General features: G+C 25.6%; 1 protein-coding gene across 4 annotated transcripts in view; it reads left to right on the top strand.

Moving 5' to 3' along the window:
- Positions 1 to 41: 41 nt before the first annotated feature.
- Positions 42 to 14,391, top strand: part of LOC129965500 (E3 ubiquitin-protein ligase BRE1B-like) — a 30,346-nt gene continuing 15,996 nt past the window's right edge. For 2 of the 4 annotated variants that reach the window (XM_056079456.1, XM_056079453.1), the window contains exons 1-9: positions 42 to 213; positions 8,123 to 8,234; positions 9,675 to 9,842; positions 9,931 to 10,000; positions 10,348 to 10,539; positions 11,774 to 11,895; positions 12,402 to 12,614; positions 12,764 to 12,889; positions 13,604 to 13,777. In XM_056079456.1, the coding sequence (XP_055935431.1) occupies positions 8,133 to 8,234; positions 9,675 to 9,842; positions 9,931 to 10,000; positions 10,348 to 10,539; positions 11,774 to 11,895; positions 12,402 to 12,614; positions 12,764 to 12,889; positions 13,604 to 13,777 (1,167 nt within the window). In that variant the 5' untranslated portion in view covers positions 42 to 213; positions 8,123 to 8,132. Of the gene's footprint in view, positions 214 to 2,837; positions 2,926 to 8,122; positions 8,235 to 9,674; positions 9,843 to 9,930; positions 10,001 to 10,347; positions 10,540 to 11,773; positions 11,896 to 12,401; positions 12,615 to 12,763; positions 12,890 to 13,603; positions 13,778 to 14,391 lie in introns of all 4 variants that reach the window. The other 2 variants (XM_056079455.1, XM_056079454.1) reach the window with 2 other exon arrangements.

Genomic DNA, 14,391 nt, shown 5'->3' with positions numbered 1-14,391 from the left:
CGCAAAGTTTCGATTTTGTAAAGAAGAGTTGGCAATGCAGGTGTATCTTCGCTGTTTGTTCCGAGTTGTTGACGACAGTAATGATTATAAAAATTTAAAATAAAATGGATGTAATTCTGTTTTTCTTTTACCGAACTTTATTTGAAGTTAATAAACCTATTCTTTAAGGGTTGAAACAAAATTTTTTGTTGTAAAGTAACTTTCATTTATTAGGTAATATATTATATTTTTTATTTAATTTCGATGCTTTTAGGATAATGAATTTTTTGTGTGAACGAAAGTATTTTTTAAATATTTATATGTTATATTTTGTTGGTTATCTGCATCTCTTGTGTTTCTTATTTATTAACATTAAATTTCCCATTTGCTTTGGGTTATACTTGTAACGACTTTCTTCATTTAGTGTTGTTTTGACAGTTTAAGCATGAAAGTACAAGCTGTTGTACTGAATATTAAATTAATGTTGCAATATTTCTGTTTGCAAGTTTGATTTTGATTCGAAATTAATGCAAAATAAATTATGAATGATTCTTATGAAACGATTTTAATTTATTGAAGTGGCGTTATTTTTGTTTACCTAAATTGAAGCCCAAGAAGTAAACTTGCCATATTTTTTTCTATAATGGAGAAATCATCTTTTAATGAGATTTAATTCTTTTAAATTTTTGTTGTGGTTTAATTTTTAAAGTTGATTCTACTAATTAACAAATTTATTACTAAACAAATGAAAAAAAATGCTCTAGGTGAATAGACAAGTATATATTTTTAATTTTTTTTATTTACTTATAGTATTTTAATCCAACTCATCTTGTTGCTCTTGATAGCTGATAGTGCGTAAAAAATTAAAAGCAGTTTCACCATTTATGAGGCATATAATATGTGTATTTGAAGGATATAAAAATAACTTAATGAAGTGATAACTTGGTAAAACATGGTAGCCACCTTGGCAGAATATAGTTTTTTCCCCTCCTTTCAGTTGTTAATGGTTTAGAAATATAGATAATACCTTAGATATGGTATTATTTCTCTCCTCTCTCATCAATAGTATGGCAACAATGTGCTTATGCCATTTTGATTTAAAATAGCATAAACATTCTATTATTGTGCCAAAATTATGACTCTTAAAACTGATACTAAGGACATTTCATTGTTGTGCATCTATTACTTTCAAAAATATCAAAATCGCATCATAAAATTTTTAACATGAAGTTATAATTAATCATTTAGTTTTCCTTTAAGACTTAATTTCAATTGTCATGGCTATAAAAACCTTTGCATTTGATATTATTTGGTAAGCATCTAATTATGCTTTTGTGTATGTGCTGCTATTAACATATTAATTAAAGAAAAGTTTATGTATTTGTTATTTTAACGTAGCTCTTTATAAAAATATTAGCTGTATTTAAGTTTATAGTACAATCATTAAAGTTCAATTATTTGAAAGACAAATGTTCTCCGAATTACAAAATTCTTTATAAGACTTAATGACGAAAAATATATTTAATATTTTTTAATATAAAAAAATATATTTGTCTTTTTAAAAGTTAGAAAAATTTAAGATAAATCAATTTTATTCAATCAATAAGATATTCAAATCTTATTCCACAATAAAAATGTTTCCAAGATACTCATTTGAAGAAATTTTCCTATAGAACAGCAGAAGGTTTTTACAAAGTTAGTGGGAATCATTGAATAGATAAATTTTAATATATTTAGCAGTTTTACTTTGTTATAAAAACCTTATGCTAAATGTGAAGTACTTAAAATCATTCTAATTAAAATGCCAATAGATTTTTTTAATGTTATTAAGACATTACTAAAATCATATTGCTACATCTGTATATTTTTTCACTTGATGAAAAGGTATAAACTGTAATTAATAGTTTTTCATCTATGATTGAAACAGCACAAATTTATAAATAACTCTTGATTGTTAGTACAAATAGTAAATTTAGAACTGTAATTTTTATAGTTTTCCTATTAAATATTATGAAATTCTGAAAAATTTTAGGTATGAATTTTAAAGAATATTTAAAAACATTGTTTTAGTTGAACATGAAGTATAATAATTTTTTCAAAAAAGTATTTCTTAATACCTTTAGAAAGTAATACATTTCTTTCATATGAAATACTAAGAACTTATTGACAATAATATGAATTTGTTGCTTATAAAGCAAAACAAATATTATAATTAATTTTTTTTATTATATAAGCAGTATGAATGAACAGTGACTATATTCATAATAACAAAATAAAACAAGATTTTATTTTAATAAAAGAAAAACTATTGAAAATTCCAGTTTTAGAATTGCATTTTTACATTTAAAAAAAAAAAAAAACTTAATCTATAATTTTGTATATCCTTTGTGAAATGTTAAAATTAAGAGAAATGTTTCTCATATGTAAATCGGGAAAATATATTGGTGAAATGTAGCTGGCAAAAATAATAAATGATTAATTTAAATTGATTGCATGGTCTAATATAGCATTTGTAAAGTAATAATTTCAGTTCATCTGTCACTTGATTTGATTCATACTTGTTATTGTGTTAGCTGCAATGTGAATAAATTGCTGTGTGTTTAAAGAATACTTATTTAATGGTTTGGGATTTTCCTTATTAAATTCAAGAATCTTTTCAAACTCAAGTTTTTTTCTGAAAAGTTTGATACAAAATTTAATTCTTGTTTATTCAAAATGCTCAGTCTTTTACATGAAGTACAGTTGTCACTGCTTCTTGTAAAAAATTTTACGTCATGTAGCATTTTTTTGTTAGTTTTGTTCCTTTAATTATATTTATATCAAATTTTGCCCATTGTTTTCAAAATATGCTTGTGTAGTTTAGTTTCAACCAGTGATGGATTTCTGGTGGATCATCTCTGTGGACCTGGTAAATGCTTAGGGCCGCATAGCTGAACAGTGACGCTGGCAAGTCATTTAATGAAATCTTATTAACTTATTTGACAAATAAATGAATTCATGAAAAAAAATACAAATTGTGAGTTTAACTCTTTGCCAGATATAATTGTTTGGGTTGCTATCTGCTTCATTAAATCTACTTAGTTATTAAAATAGTTATAAATATAAATTGTCAGAAGTGTTAGATGTCTTGTGTATAAATGACAAAAGTTCTATTAATGAATCAGCCTAGATGCTCTAAGTCAATGCAGAAGGCATCATGAATTTGTTGAATGAACACAGTGAAGTTCAGAATCATAATACCAATATCTCTCTAATGGTTGTTTGTTGTTGTCATGATTAATAGATGGCACAATTACTTTAGTTATATTTAAGATGAATGTGTTTTTTTAATAGTTTCCTTCTACTGAATCATGTGAGATATTTTTAATTTTATTAAGTGGTAGATAATAAGAAAAAAAAATGAGATAGAAAATAATTTATGCAATGTCTGTGGTATGCACAAAAAGAAAATTAGAAAAGAAAAAGGCAAAAAATAGGGGAAAGAAACTTAGTGTCTGCCAATTTCATATGAGAGCTTCTGCTGATAGAATTAAAGATCAATATTGAACTTGCTATACTCAGTCAACTTTACATCAACTTTAATACAAGCTGTGGCTATAGGTAAATATAAATTTTATACATTAATGGAATAAAAGAAAATTTGAAATAATGTCTGAAATCAACAATGAGTTAGGATCCATTCTGAGTCTAAAGTGAGTTAAAAATTAGTAAACCCTGCAAGGAATTTAATATTAAGCCAATCAAAGTTTATAGATCATGGAATTAGTCTACTGAAGATTTGTCTACTAAGGTTGTAGATTTTTTTTTAAAAAAAATCTATTATAGTATAGTATTTAACAGAAATGAAAAACAAAACTGTGACTTTTCACAGTTTAAACTTGTTTCGTTTGACTACCCTAGATTTGCAAATAAACATATATATATATATATATATATATATATTTCAAAAAAATTAAAAAATGGAGAGTTTAATAAGAGGGAATGGTTGCTTCAAACTCAAAAAGATGTACTTGCTGCATACCATGTAAATTATTTTGTATAAAAAGAAATCCTTTTTCTGATGACTTTAATATTTAGAAGGGAGAAAAAAACAGAAGAATTGTGGACACACACTCAAAGGGAAATACTGAATATAGAATATAGAGAGAAGTTGAATGCTGGTACAATGTTTTGAAGTGTGTCTAATAACATCTCTTGGCATTAAGTGTTTTAGCATTTTGCAGCAATGGAAAGCATGAATTTTTTTAAAAAGAATTTTAGATTTAATTTCAAAATATGAGGGTTCCCCCCCCCCCAAATTACATAGGAAATCATATGAACCCAAATTAGGGTCAAAAGCAGTTATATATCAGGAACAAAGTGTGATGAATATACATAGCGTTAATGTATAAAAAAGTGATAAATAAAATAACAGAGGCACTAAAACATTATAAATATCATTTCAGAATTATTGATTCCATCAGACATTACTTATTCATATAAATTAACCTTTGTTATTCTATACGTTTTACTTAATGATCATATAGAAAGATTTTTTAAATTCATGAAATTGAATAACTATACACTAGGGTGGGAAATTTAACTTTTGAGATAGTTTTCAGTTGAAACAAGAAAATCCAATCACAATAATAACAGTATGTCATGGAAATATATAGGGCTTCAGTTTTTGATTAAAAATAAGAACTTGCTGGTAGAATGCACCTCTTGTTCTACTCATATGCTAAATTTTTTCAAAATGCATGTCACCAATTGATGGCCATTAGCAATAAAACTATTTATCTGAGATCAAAAAGTGAGTAGTTTTCTGAGCACATTAACTTCTAAATAGTAACTCATAGAGGAGAAACTACAATTTAAGAAAGTGAAATAAAAAAAAAAAAAGTTTTCTTAAAACCTTAATGCAACAAGATGGTTTGTAAAATGACATGTTGTATGATCCTAGGTCACTTTTTATTGGGACAATTATATTGCATTGCAACAGATTGTAGTTAATGTAACAGAGAAGCCAGAAATAAAGATGAAAACATATGGATTGCCAATAATTTCATAAATTAGAAAATGCCAATTTTACTCTCTTTTTAGTTTGAAATTTTACAAGATTTTATAAAACAAATTTGATCATGTAAAATGTCAGTGTAGATTTGAGTGTTGTATGTCTGTTTTACAAAAATCTTATAAATTATTTAAAATCTCAAAAATATTTATTTAATTCTTAAGCACAAAAAGGTAACAATTGCCTCTAAAGCTGATTATTTTCAATTTGATAGTAATATTAAATGTAAACACCAAGAAAAACTTTTTTTTTAACAAGCGAGAAACTATTCTTTTTTTGATGAACTATGGTCAAATGTTGCTTATTGAGCAAAACAGAATGTGAAAAGGTGACTCATTTTACAAGTGACATTTCACAGAACGAGCGGCAAAGAGACACATGTGACATTGCATGCTGGATTGGCTTATATTTTTGCGTGTCAACATGAAATTTTTTTGGCTGGATAGCATTGTTAAACGTGATTCTGTTGGATTTGAGCCAATGTCTGTGATGCCTTAATTAACAAGATTTTGTCTTTGACCAATATAATGGGGCTAGAGCTCATAGTAATAACATCAATAAGCTGAAGGAAGAACTACCAAAGAGCTTAGGGAACTGTCATAGCAAAACGTTGCAGAAGAGATCTAGTTAGGAATCAAACAAATGACACATGTAACCAAGCCACAACCTTTTAGTAAAATAAGAAAAATACTGAAAGCATGGGAAATTATTGCATTATATGCTGACAAATATCACCTTGATAATGCTTTGTTTCATTATCACCAAATTATGATGAGTAGTCTAAGACAAATGTCTTTAAACAATTTTCTTATGTAAAAGCATTCATTTTGAATAGTAAATTATTTATTATAAATTTGTTTATTTTTTTGGAGTTGAGCCCATTGTCTTATTTTATATGGATTCCTATTGACAAAATTGTTAACCTAAAAGTGTTTCTCATTACAGTAAGATTCAGGAAAAAATTATGCTCACTAAACGAGGTTCAACTGTAAATAGAAAAGAAAACATGAGGACAAACTCATTCCTATGTATTATTGGTAAATTGATTACAGAACTAGATAGTCGTTCACTGTCTTATTCCAAATTTGATGAGAATGTGTGTGTGTCATCTTCATATGAGCTAGAAGTCAGACTTCTGCCCTCGGGTGCTCAGGGGTCTACCCTCAGAAGCTACTGTACCCCCTTTCTGTGGTTGGGGACACGACATCATCATCATCATGAGAATTTTAAATAAGTCATCATTATAAAAATAAGTTATTAAACATGGATTATGATCAAATTTGAGAAAAGAATATCTTCAAATAATATGTACGTGCATTTGAACTGCGACAAAAAAAATTCATAATGTCCCTGCTTAAATCTTGAAAAAATAATTATTATTTTGTTTTCTCAACTTAGAAATTGTTTTAAGAGTATTGCTTTGCATGAGGATTTCTAATGTATCTAGAGAAGGATCTTTTAATATCTATAATAAAAAATTATCTGAGAAATTCTTCAATAGAAGATAGACTTTCAAGTATAGCATGCGTTCTTTGTTTGTAACTTAAATTCACTTATGTCATTACAGATTTTGCTGCTTTAAAGGCATGTCATGTTAAAATACAAGATTGAACTGTATAACTAATTACTTATTTAGGAAAATTGCAATATAAACTAGTTTTTAAATTAAGTTATATTCTTCTTGATATGTTCAATAAAATAATATTAATATTTTTTTGAAATTTATGATTTTATAATGTATATTATAAAAATTAAATCCTTTTATTAATGTCTAAAGAAATTATCTAATATAGTCAATTTTTCAAGCGATTTATTACTTAGCCATTTTTTTCAATATTATATTGAAAATAAATATTGAATTGGATTCTCATGTATTTTGTTTTCAAATTGAACTTTTATTGCTTATATATTTCCAATCCTTTAATCAATGAACATGTGAATAATTAAATTTTTAATTTTCCTGTTTTGTTTTAAGGTCTTTTGTGTATTAAATAATTTTAAATTAATTCATTTGAATTTTTTATTAGAATCTGAATGAAATATGAATACAAGAGAGAGTAATGATATTTAATTTTTAAAACGTTTGTGTGGATGCATTTATATATGGAACAAGTTTGTAAATATCATTCAAATAAACATGTGAGCAATTGTTTATGAGAACAAAAGATTCTGTTAATATGTGCAATAACAACATGCATCATATTATTTAATAATTAACTTAAGATATTTGAAGAAAATATGTAAAATAATTTTTCTGTAATAATTTTACTTGAAATTAAGAATGTGTGTGTACACATGCATGTTCTTTGTCTAAGAACACTAAGCAAATTGCATGATAATGCAACAAATTACATAATAATAATGTAGAAATGCAAAATGTTTATGGGATTTTTTTTTCCATTCTATAATATTTATATATAATTTGTATGATAGTGTATAGATAAAATAATTCAAGACTCTGACCTTCTTTATCTGACGCCTGTGTTCTCTTTTAAGTTGATTCTATGAGTAGCATTAATAAAAATGTTGTTAAATGCTTGTTTTGTGCTTTTTTGGGGGAAAAGGGGGGGGCAAGGTATTTCCCCTTTCCCCTGAAAGTAAATATATTAGTGTTACTGTGAAATTGTTGTTTCTGTGATTATACATATCACATATATTGAAATGGTGTTGATCATGTTTTTCTTCTAACGTTATTCTTTTATAGAAATTCATATACTGTTCAAATTTACTTTTAAAGGTTTTAAAATATATTTAATTAATGAATGATATATGGAAAAGAAAGTATATTTTCTTTTTAATTGTAATATTATTATCAATCTAAAAATTATGACTTTTTATTGAATTAAAAATTATCCATGAGTCTTGTGTTGAAAAATTCTATTCAGAATATTTTCTTTTTGGAAAAAAAAAGAAAAACTAGAAAGTTGAGAAGGGTGGTAACATGGAAATATTTCAAATAAAAAAAAAATAAGTTTGTGTGCAACTTTGTGTACATTTTTATTGTAAAGATTTTATGCTATGTACTTTATTTTCTCTAAACTGTTTTTATGCAATGCAAATTAATAAATAAAACTAAAATATTTTTTGCAGTATTTTAAATATGGCAACAAAACGACCTGCCCCAGATGATGGATCATCTAAAAATTCTTCTAATAAGCGAGTTCATTTTGAACCCTGTAGAATTGGCCCTGTCTCTACACAGGTAAATAATTTTTTTCCCTCAAAAATAAACAAAAGAGCAGAATATGAATTTCAGGCATCAAGGTTAATTATATCTCCAAAGTATATATTCTTTAATTTTTACTTTCTTGTATACAAAGTATAGAGAAAGAATTGTAACTCAAGTTTTTGATGAATCTCTGTGTGTTTAGGCTTCTATATATTTGAAAAACAAATTTTCAGTATTATGCCTTTGTCTGTGACAAAAAATAACTCAAAAATGTTTTGAGCAGCCCTGATAAAATTTGGCATGTGGTCTTTACACCAAATTTGTAGATATTTAATTTGGAGTGAAATCCATTCAGAGAAAGTCTGTCTTATTCTGGTTAATTGGAAACAACAGATTTAAAATACAGATTCAATTTTCATGTAACTCTTTCTAAATATCAGGATTTTATCACTAAAAAAAATTGCCAAAAATCACACGATATATTCAATAAATATCTAAGATTCATATCAAGGATCAATATTTTTTAACTATTGTCAATGAAATTACAATATTTTATCCTGACATTAAGAAAGTGACATTAGTCATTGCCTTGCATGACATTAGCTGAAGTTAATGTCATGTAAGGCAATCACAGAGAAGATTCATACTTTTATTTGGGGAGGAAGGAAGATAACACCTTTATTAGAGAATATGCGAAAAAACTTTAGAGAAACCACTGTTGAGATATCTTTGGCTTTTATTTATAACAATCAATGTAAGATGAATGGTTTTTAGTGTTTAAATGTATATGTTAAGCAATTTAATTTTGATGACCTAACCATAGGTTTCATTTTAAAATATAGTATCTGAAATATGTAAATAGGAAAATAGAAGAAAAAAAATTTCTATAATAATAAGCGCATTATTATAGAATTATTTTTTTTTTTCTTCTATTTTCCTATTTAGGTGCAGCAGCAAAATTTTCTAAGGAAAAGCAATTTGATACAAAACATTGGATTGCTCTGTTAGGAAAGAGTGATTTTTTTTAAATTGACATTTGTGTTTTTTTTTAAGTTGTTATAATTACAGAAAAGTAACATTTATAATATGTAGATCTCTGTATGTATTTTTATCAGTTTATGAAGATTAATTTGGCTTATTAAAAGTTATTTGTTAAAATGGAAAAATATGAGCACTAATCACAAGCAAAATAGGCACAATAAAATCAATATAGATGATACAATCATTAGTACAAATAATATATTTGTATATTGCTTGCATAATTGTTACAAAAATATGATTCATATAAAAATAGTAACGCTTCCTTTTTTTAAAAATTGAAAGTAATCAAATGATTTATGTGCTGTACTTATTCTCTGCTAGATAAATTTTATGTACCTAAGAATATCTATCGGATTGTTTGTGGTTTTTAATCAGTTTGTTATTTTTTCTTGGCATCAGCTTCTTAGACAGTTTTACTTTCTTTATGAATAGGAAGAGATGGATATGAAAGTTCTTCAGTTTCAAAATAAAAAGCTTGCTGAGCGACTTGAACAGCGTCAAAGACAGGAAGCAGATTTAAGGCAACGAATAGAACAACTAGAGAAACGCCAAACTAGTGATGAAGCTGTATTGTGTGTTGTTAATAGATATTGGAATCAGGTGACTTCATTTAAATATTTATAATGTCTTTTTATTAATATTATTTATCTGTGGAACATTTTTTTAATACATTGATTTTTATTTTCAGCTTAATGAAGATCTTCGAATATTACTGCAGAGGTTTGATGCTGAAACTTCAGATGAATATGAAAATAGAAGTATGTTTTCAGATCTTCAGTTTGAATAGTAATCTCGTAATTGAATAGTGGTTTATGAAAGATGTTATTATAATTAAGAGTTCAGTGTCACATAAGGCTTCATTATATATGCTGTACATTTATATGATTCTGTTATTTACTGTAGACTCTTGTCAACAATCATTCTTACACTTCTCATTCATTTGGTCATTGTTAAATTATGTGCATCAGTTTAGTTTAACAATATTAGTTCTTATAAAAAAATTTCATTAAGTATATTTCTATAAAACAAATTAGCTTAATTTAAGCAATGATTTTATATGGTACCTTTAAAAATTTTCCATTAAATTTGCATTTTTTTTTAATAGATGAAAATGAGGCAACTACATCATTTCTTGCAATGCTTGGGCAGTGGGACAGAGATGAGCTAGAAGAAAAATTAGCTCAACGAGTTCAGGTGTCAACTAGAGCTGTTGCTAAAGTATTGCAAGCTTTTGATAGAATTGTTCAGAGAAACCAAAAAATTATGCTTGCTGTTAAGGGAGATCCATCATCTGAAGGTTTTTATTTTATATTTATATTATAAATATCTTAATGAGTTTGCTTGTACCTTCTCTCTGTATATCTAAATCTTAAAAAGTAGATTACAAAATATTTAAAGTATTAGTGTTTAAAGGAATCTATCAATTTTTAAATGAAGTAATATAATAATGAAATATGAAATAAGTTGATTGAATTGAGATTTAAAATGTCACTAGAAGAAATAAAATGTTATTATTACATGTTTACATTACATATTTGCTTACTTATTTCACTTTAGAATTAAAGCTTTTCAAAGCTCTTTCTTTACCTTTTTATCTATATTTATATGATTTAGATTTGTGTGTGATGAATATTTTGGTTTAAGTAATTATTTTTTGAACTAAGAAGATGTGCCTGCCTAAACAAGCTGTTTTTCTGTTAATATCTCATTGTCACAGATTAACAAACAAAAGTGGTGCAAAATATCATACACAGTAACAGAGTGCTTTGGAAATGTTTAAAAAAAATATTTGCAGTAAACTTTAGATTTAAATATATAATAACTTTAGAAGTTATGCTATCTTGCAATGAGATTTTCTCCATCAATAATATTCAAGAATACTCAAATCAAAGCTAATCAGTGAAACTGGATTAAAACAAATAGTGATCCACTAACAGAAAAATACAAATGCTGAATACAGGAGGAAAAAAATTGCTGAAAGTAAATATTAGTAGTTAACCTTTCATTTGATCTGTGAAGGAAAAATATAGTGAATCAGCATAAATTTGAAATAATAAAAAAATTGCATATCTCTTCACATTGGCCTTTGCTGTTAATTCATGCTTGGGTTTATTTATGCACTGATAAATCTTTCAATTTAAATGTTAATTAAAAAAAAAACAATTTTCTAAAAAGATGGGATTTTTATTGAATAATAATGTAGACCCAAAAGAATTAGGGTTAATTTTAAATCTTCCAAGCATTACAGATGCTGATGGAACATTATATATGCAGATTAAATCATATATTTAGAGGAATGTTGACAGAGTTTTGGGAAACGAATTACAGGAATTAAAGTTCGATGATATTTTTATTGAAGCAAATATATGAAATTTTATATTTCTGCCTTGTTATTTACAGATTTCCTTATTTTTTCTGACATTTTAAGTTATTTATCATAAAGCATATTTTTTTAAACATGAAAGTTACATTTATCATTACTTTAAGTACATTGTACTTTCAAATAATATTCAATTACCAAACTATTTCAGAAGAGATACCCAGTCTGGATGATGCTGTTCGTCAAGCAAATGTAGAATTACAAAATGAAAATAAGAACTTGCATTTATTAGTCACTGGTCTACATGAAAAGCATCACCAAATGAATCTTAAGGTAAAGATGTATAGAAATTATTGTTATTTGTGAGGAATTGATTTTTATAGAATTAATATATCTTAAATTGGCTTTATGTGATTGAATGCATTATTTTCCATATGCTCAATGTGCCTTAACTTTTAACTTCTTATCTTTTGTGAGTCAGTTATATGAAAGGTTTTAGTTTTAGTCAGAAAGTTTTTCAGTTATATGAAATGTTTGATGTATTTTTGTTGCTTCTTTTGCTTTTAATGAATATTTTATTAACTTAAAATGACCCAAATGAAACTTATGAATATTATCAATAATTTTATTGTTATAGAAACAAATACAAGTGTGATTTTAATTTTACAATTTATTACAATTATTCCTTTTAACAAAACAATGTATATAGGGTTTCTTGTATATCAGGAGATAATCATAATAAAATAAAACAAATTAATTTTATAAAATATGTTGTTATTGTGGAAATTAAGTGCTTTAATTATTTGTCTCTGTATTAAAATATATTCTTTTATTCACAGTTTGCTGAAGTGAATGATAAATTGGCTGCACAAGAAATAGCAAATGCTGAATTAAGGAACCATATAGAAGATTTAGAATATGATTTATCCAAAACTAAACAACGAGAAGAAAAACTTGATATGCATTTATCTGAATGTCTTACTAAATTGAAAGCTTATAATTTAACTGATAGTGAAGGCAAACCACCTGTCAATACAGTCACTCAAGCTAAGGTAAGAGAAACAGTTATTTAAATATTAAATGTAAATATTTTGTAAAATGATTTTTTTTTCTGCATTACTTTCTGTAAGAAATATGTGGCACTTCTGCAATTGAAGTGCTTACTGTAATTAATATTAATGTGAGATTTTTTTCAATGTAGATGGAAGATTTACAGAAAGAACTAGAAGCACAAAAAGAGCTAGCTAATAACCGTTTGATGGAGCTGGAAACTTTGAATACTCAACATAAAGAATCCTTAAAATTAGTTGAAAAACTTAAAATGGACGTAAGTTGTTATTTACTTATTATAACTGTTTGTAGAAAACTATTTTATTAAAAATTAATTTCTCCTTTATCAGGAAAATTGTAATTTGTTTTCATAAAAATAGATATGGTTTTAAAAATTGCATTTATTTGAATGCATGCTAGTATTCAAATAATTCAGTGCTATCATTAAATTATATTTACATCATGTAGTCACTGGCAACCATAGATTTGATATCATAACTGTAGCCTCTGTTAATTTTTGTTTTTATAATTATAAGTTTTGCTCACAAAACCTGAAGTATAAAGGCTGTTTTAATGAAAACTTTGAAATATTTGTTATTTTTTAAAATAAAATATACCTTCCTGGTGGTGTTGATATATAAGCTAATATTTAATAATTTTAAATTATTTTATTTTTTATAGAGTTGGCATTTTATAGGACCATTGCATTAAAAAAAATTATCTGTTTTCTTTTGTATCCAGTATAATGAAGTTTTGTAATTCTTTTAAATTATTATTACTGAATTACCAAATGTCATTACTGAATTAACCATAATTCTTTATCATTTAAACATTAATAATATCTCAATATTAATAATACTTTTTTAATAAATATGAAGTATGAAAATGATTATGAAACTATTAGCAAAAATCTTTTTTATAATATTAAATTTTAACAATTTAAATTTATATTATTTGTATTTAAATGTGTAATATTTAATTTTATTTCTAGCTCCAATGCCTTCCTGAAAGTGTCGTAGTTGAAACAACAGAATATAAATGTTTACAATCTCAATTTTCTGTATTGTATAATGAAAGCATGCAACTGAAAACAATGTTAGAAGAAACTCGCAATTTAATGGCTACAAGCAAAAATACACATCTACGTCAAATTGAGCAAATGGAGGTAATATACAGAATTTATTTCATATAGATTGTGTAGTTTTCTTAAAGAGATACTTTAAATTACTAGGGGAAATGTTCAGTTATATGAATTATAGAGAATTAGTTATATGAGAAGAATAAAAGTGGACTTTATTTCTTAATATTCCTTTCATCTAACATATACTCAAATTTAATTGATATATTGCATTAGTTAATGTTATGATTTAATTAAGATTCCTTGTATATTGTTATGTTATTTATACTTATGTATTGATTCTAGCTCTACTATTGTAACCCATTAAAAATAAATTAATCTTTACATATATTTAATAATTTTTATTTTTTTTATTTTCCTGAAATTTACAATTATTTTTGCTTTTAATTCTAATAGTATTCAAAGATACCTTTTAAAACTTAACTTGTTCACTGATTTTTATTTTAAAATATTTTACTAATGAATTTTAACCTGTTATAAAGAGCCTTTTTATATACTAAAGATTATTTGATTTTTTCCCCCTTTAAATTATTAATTAAATTGTTTGCAAAATTTTGATGAGCTAATATTTGTGTGTGCAGTTTTTTTAAAAAATTATTTGTCAACATTCAAAGTATAGTTTGAAATTTTTTGCACCCAAA

This window comes from Argiope bruennichi, chromosome 4 (assembly GCF_947563725.1).
Source record: "Argiope bruennichi chromosome 4, qqArgBrue1.1, whole genome shotgun sequence".
Lineage (NCBI taxonomy): Eukaryota > Metazoa > Arthropoda > Arachnida > Araneae > Araneidae > Argiope > Argiope bruennichi.
The sequence above is the reverse complement of the archived record's forward strand: the minus strand, read 5'-3'. Positions and strand labels throughout refer to the sequence as shown.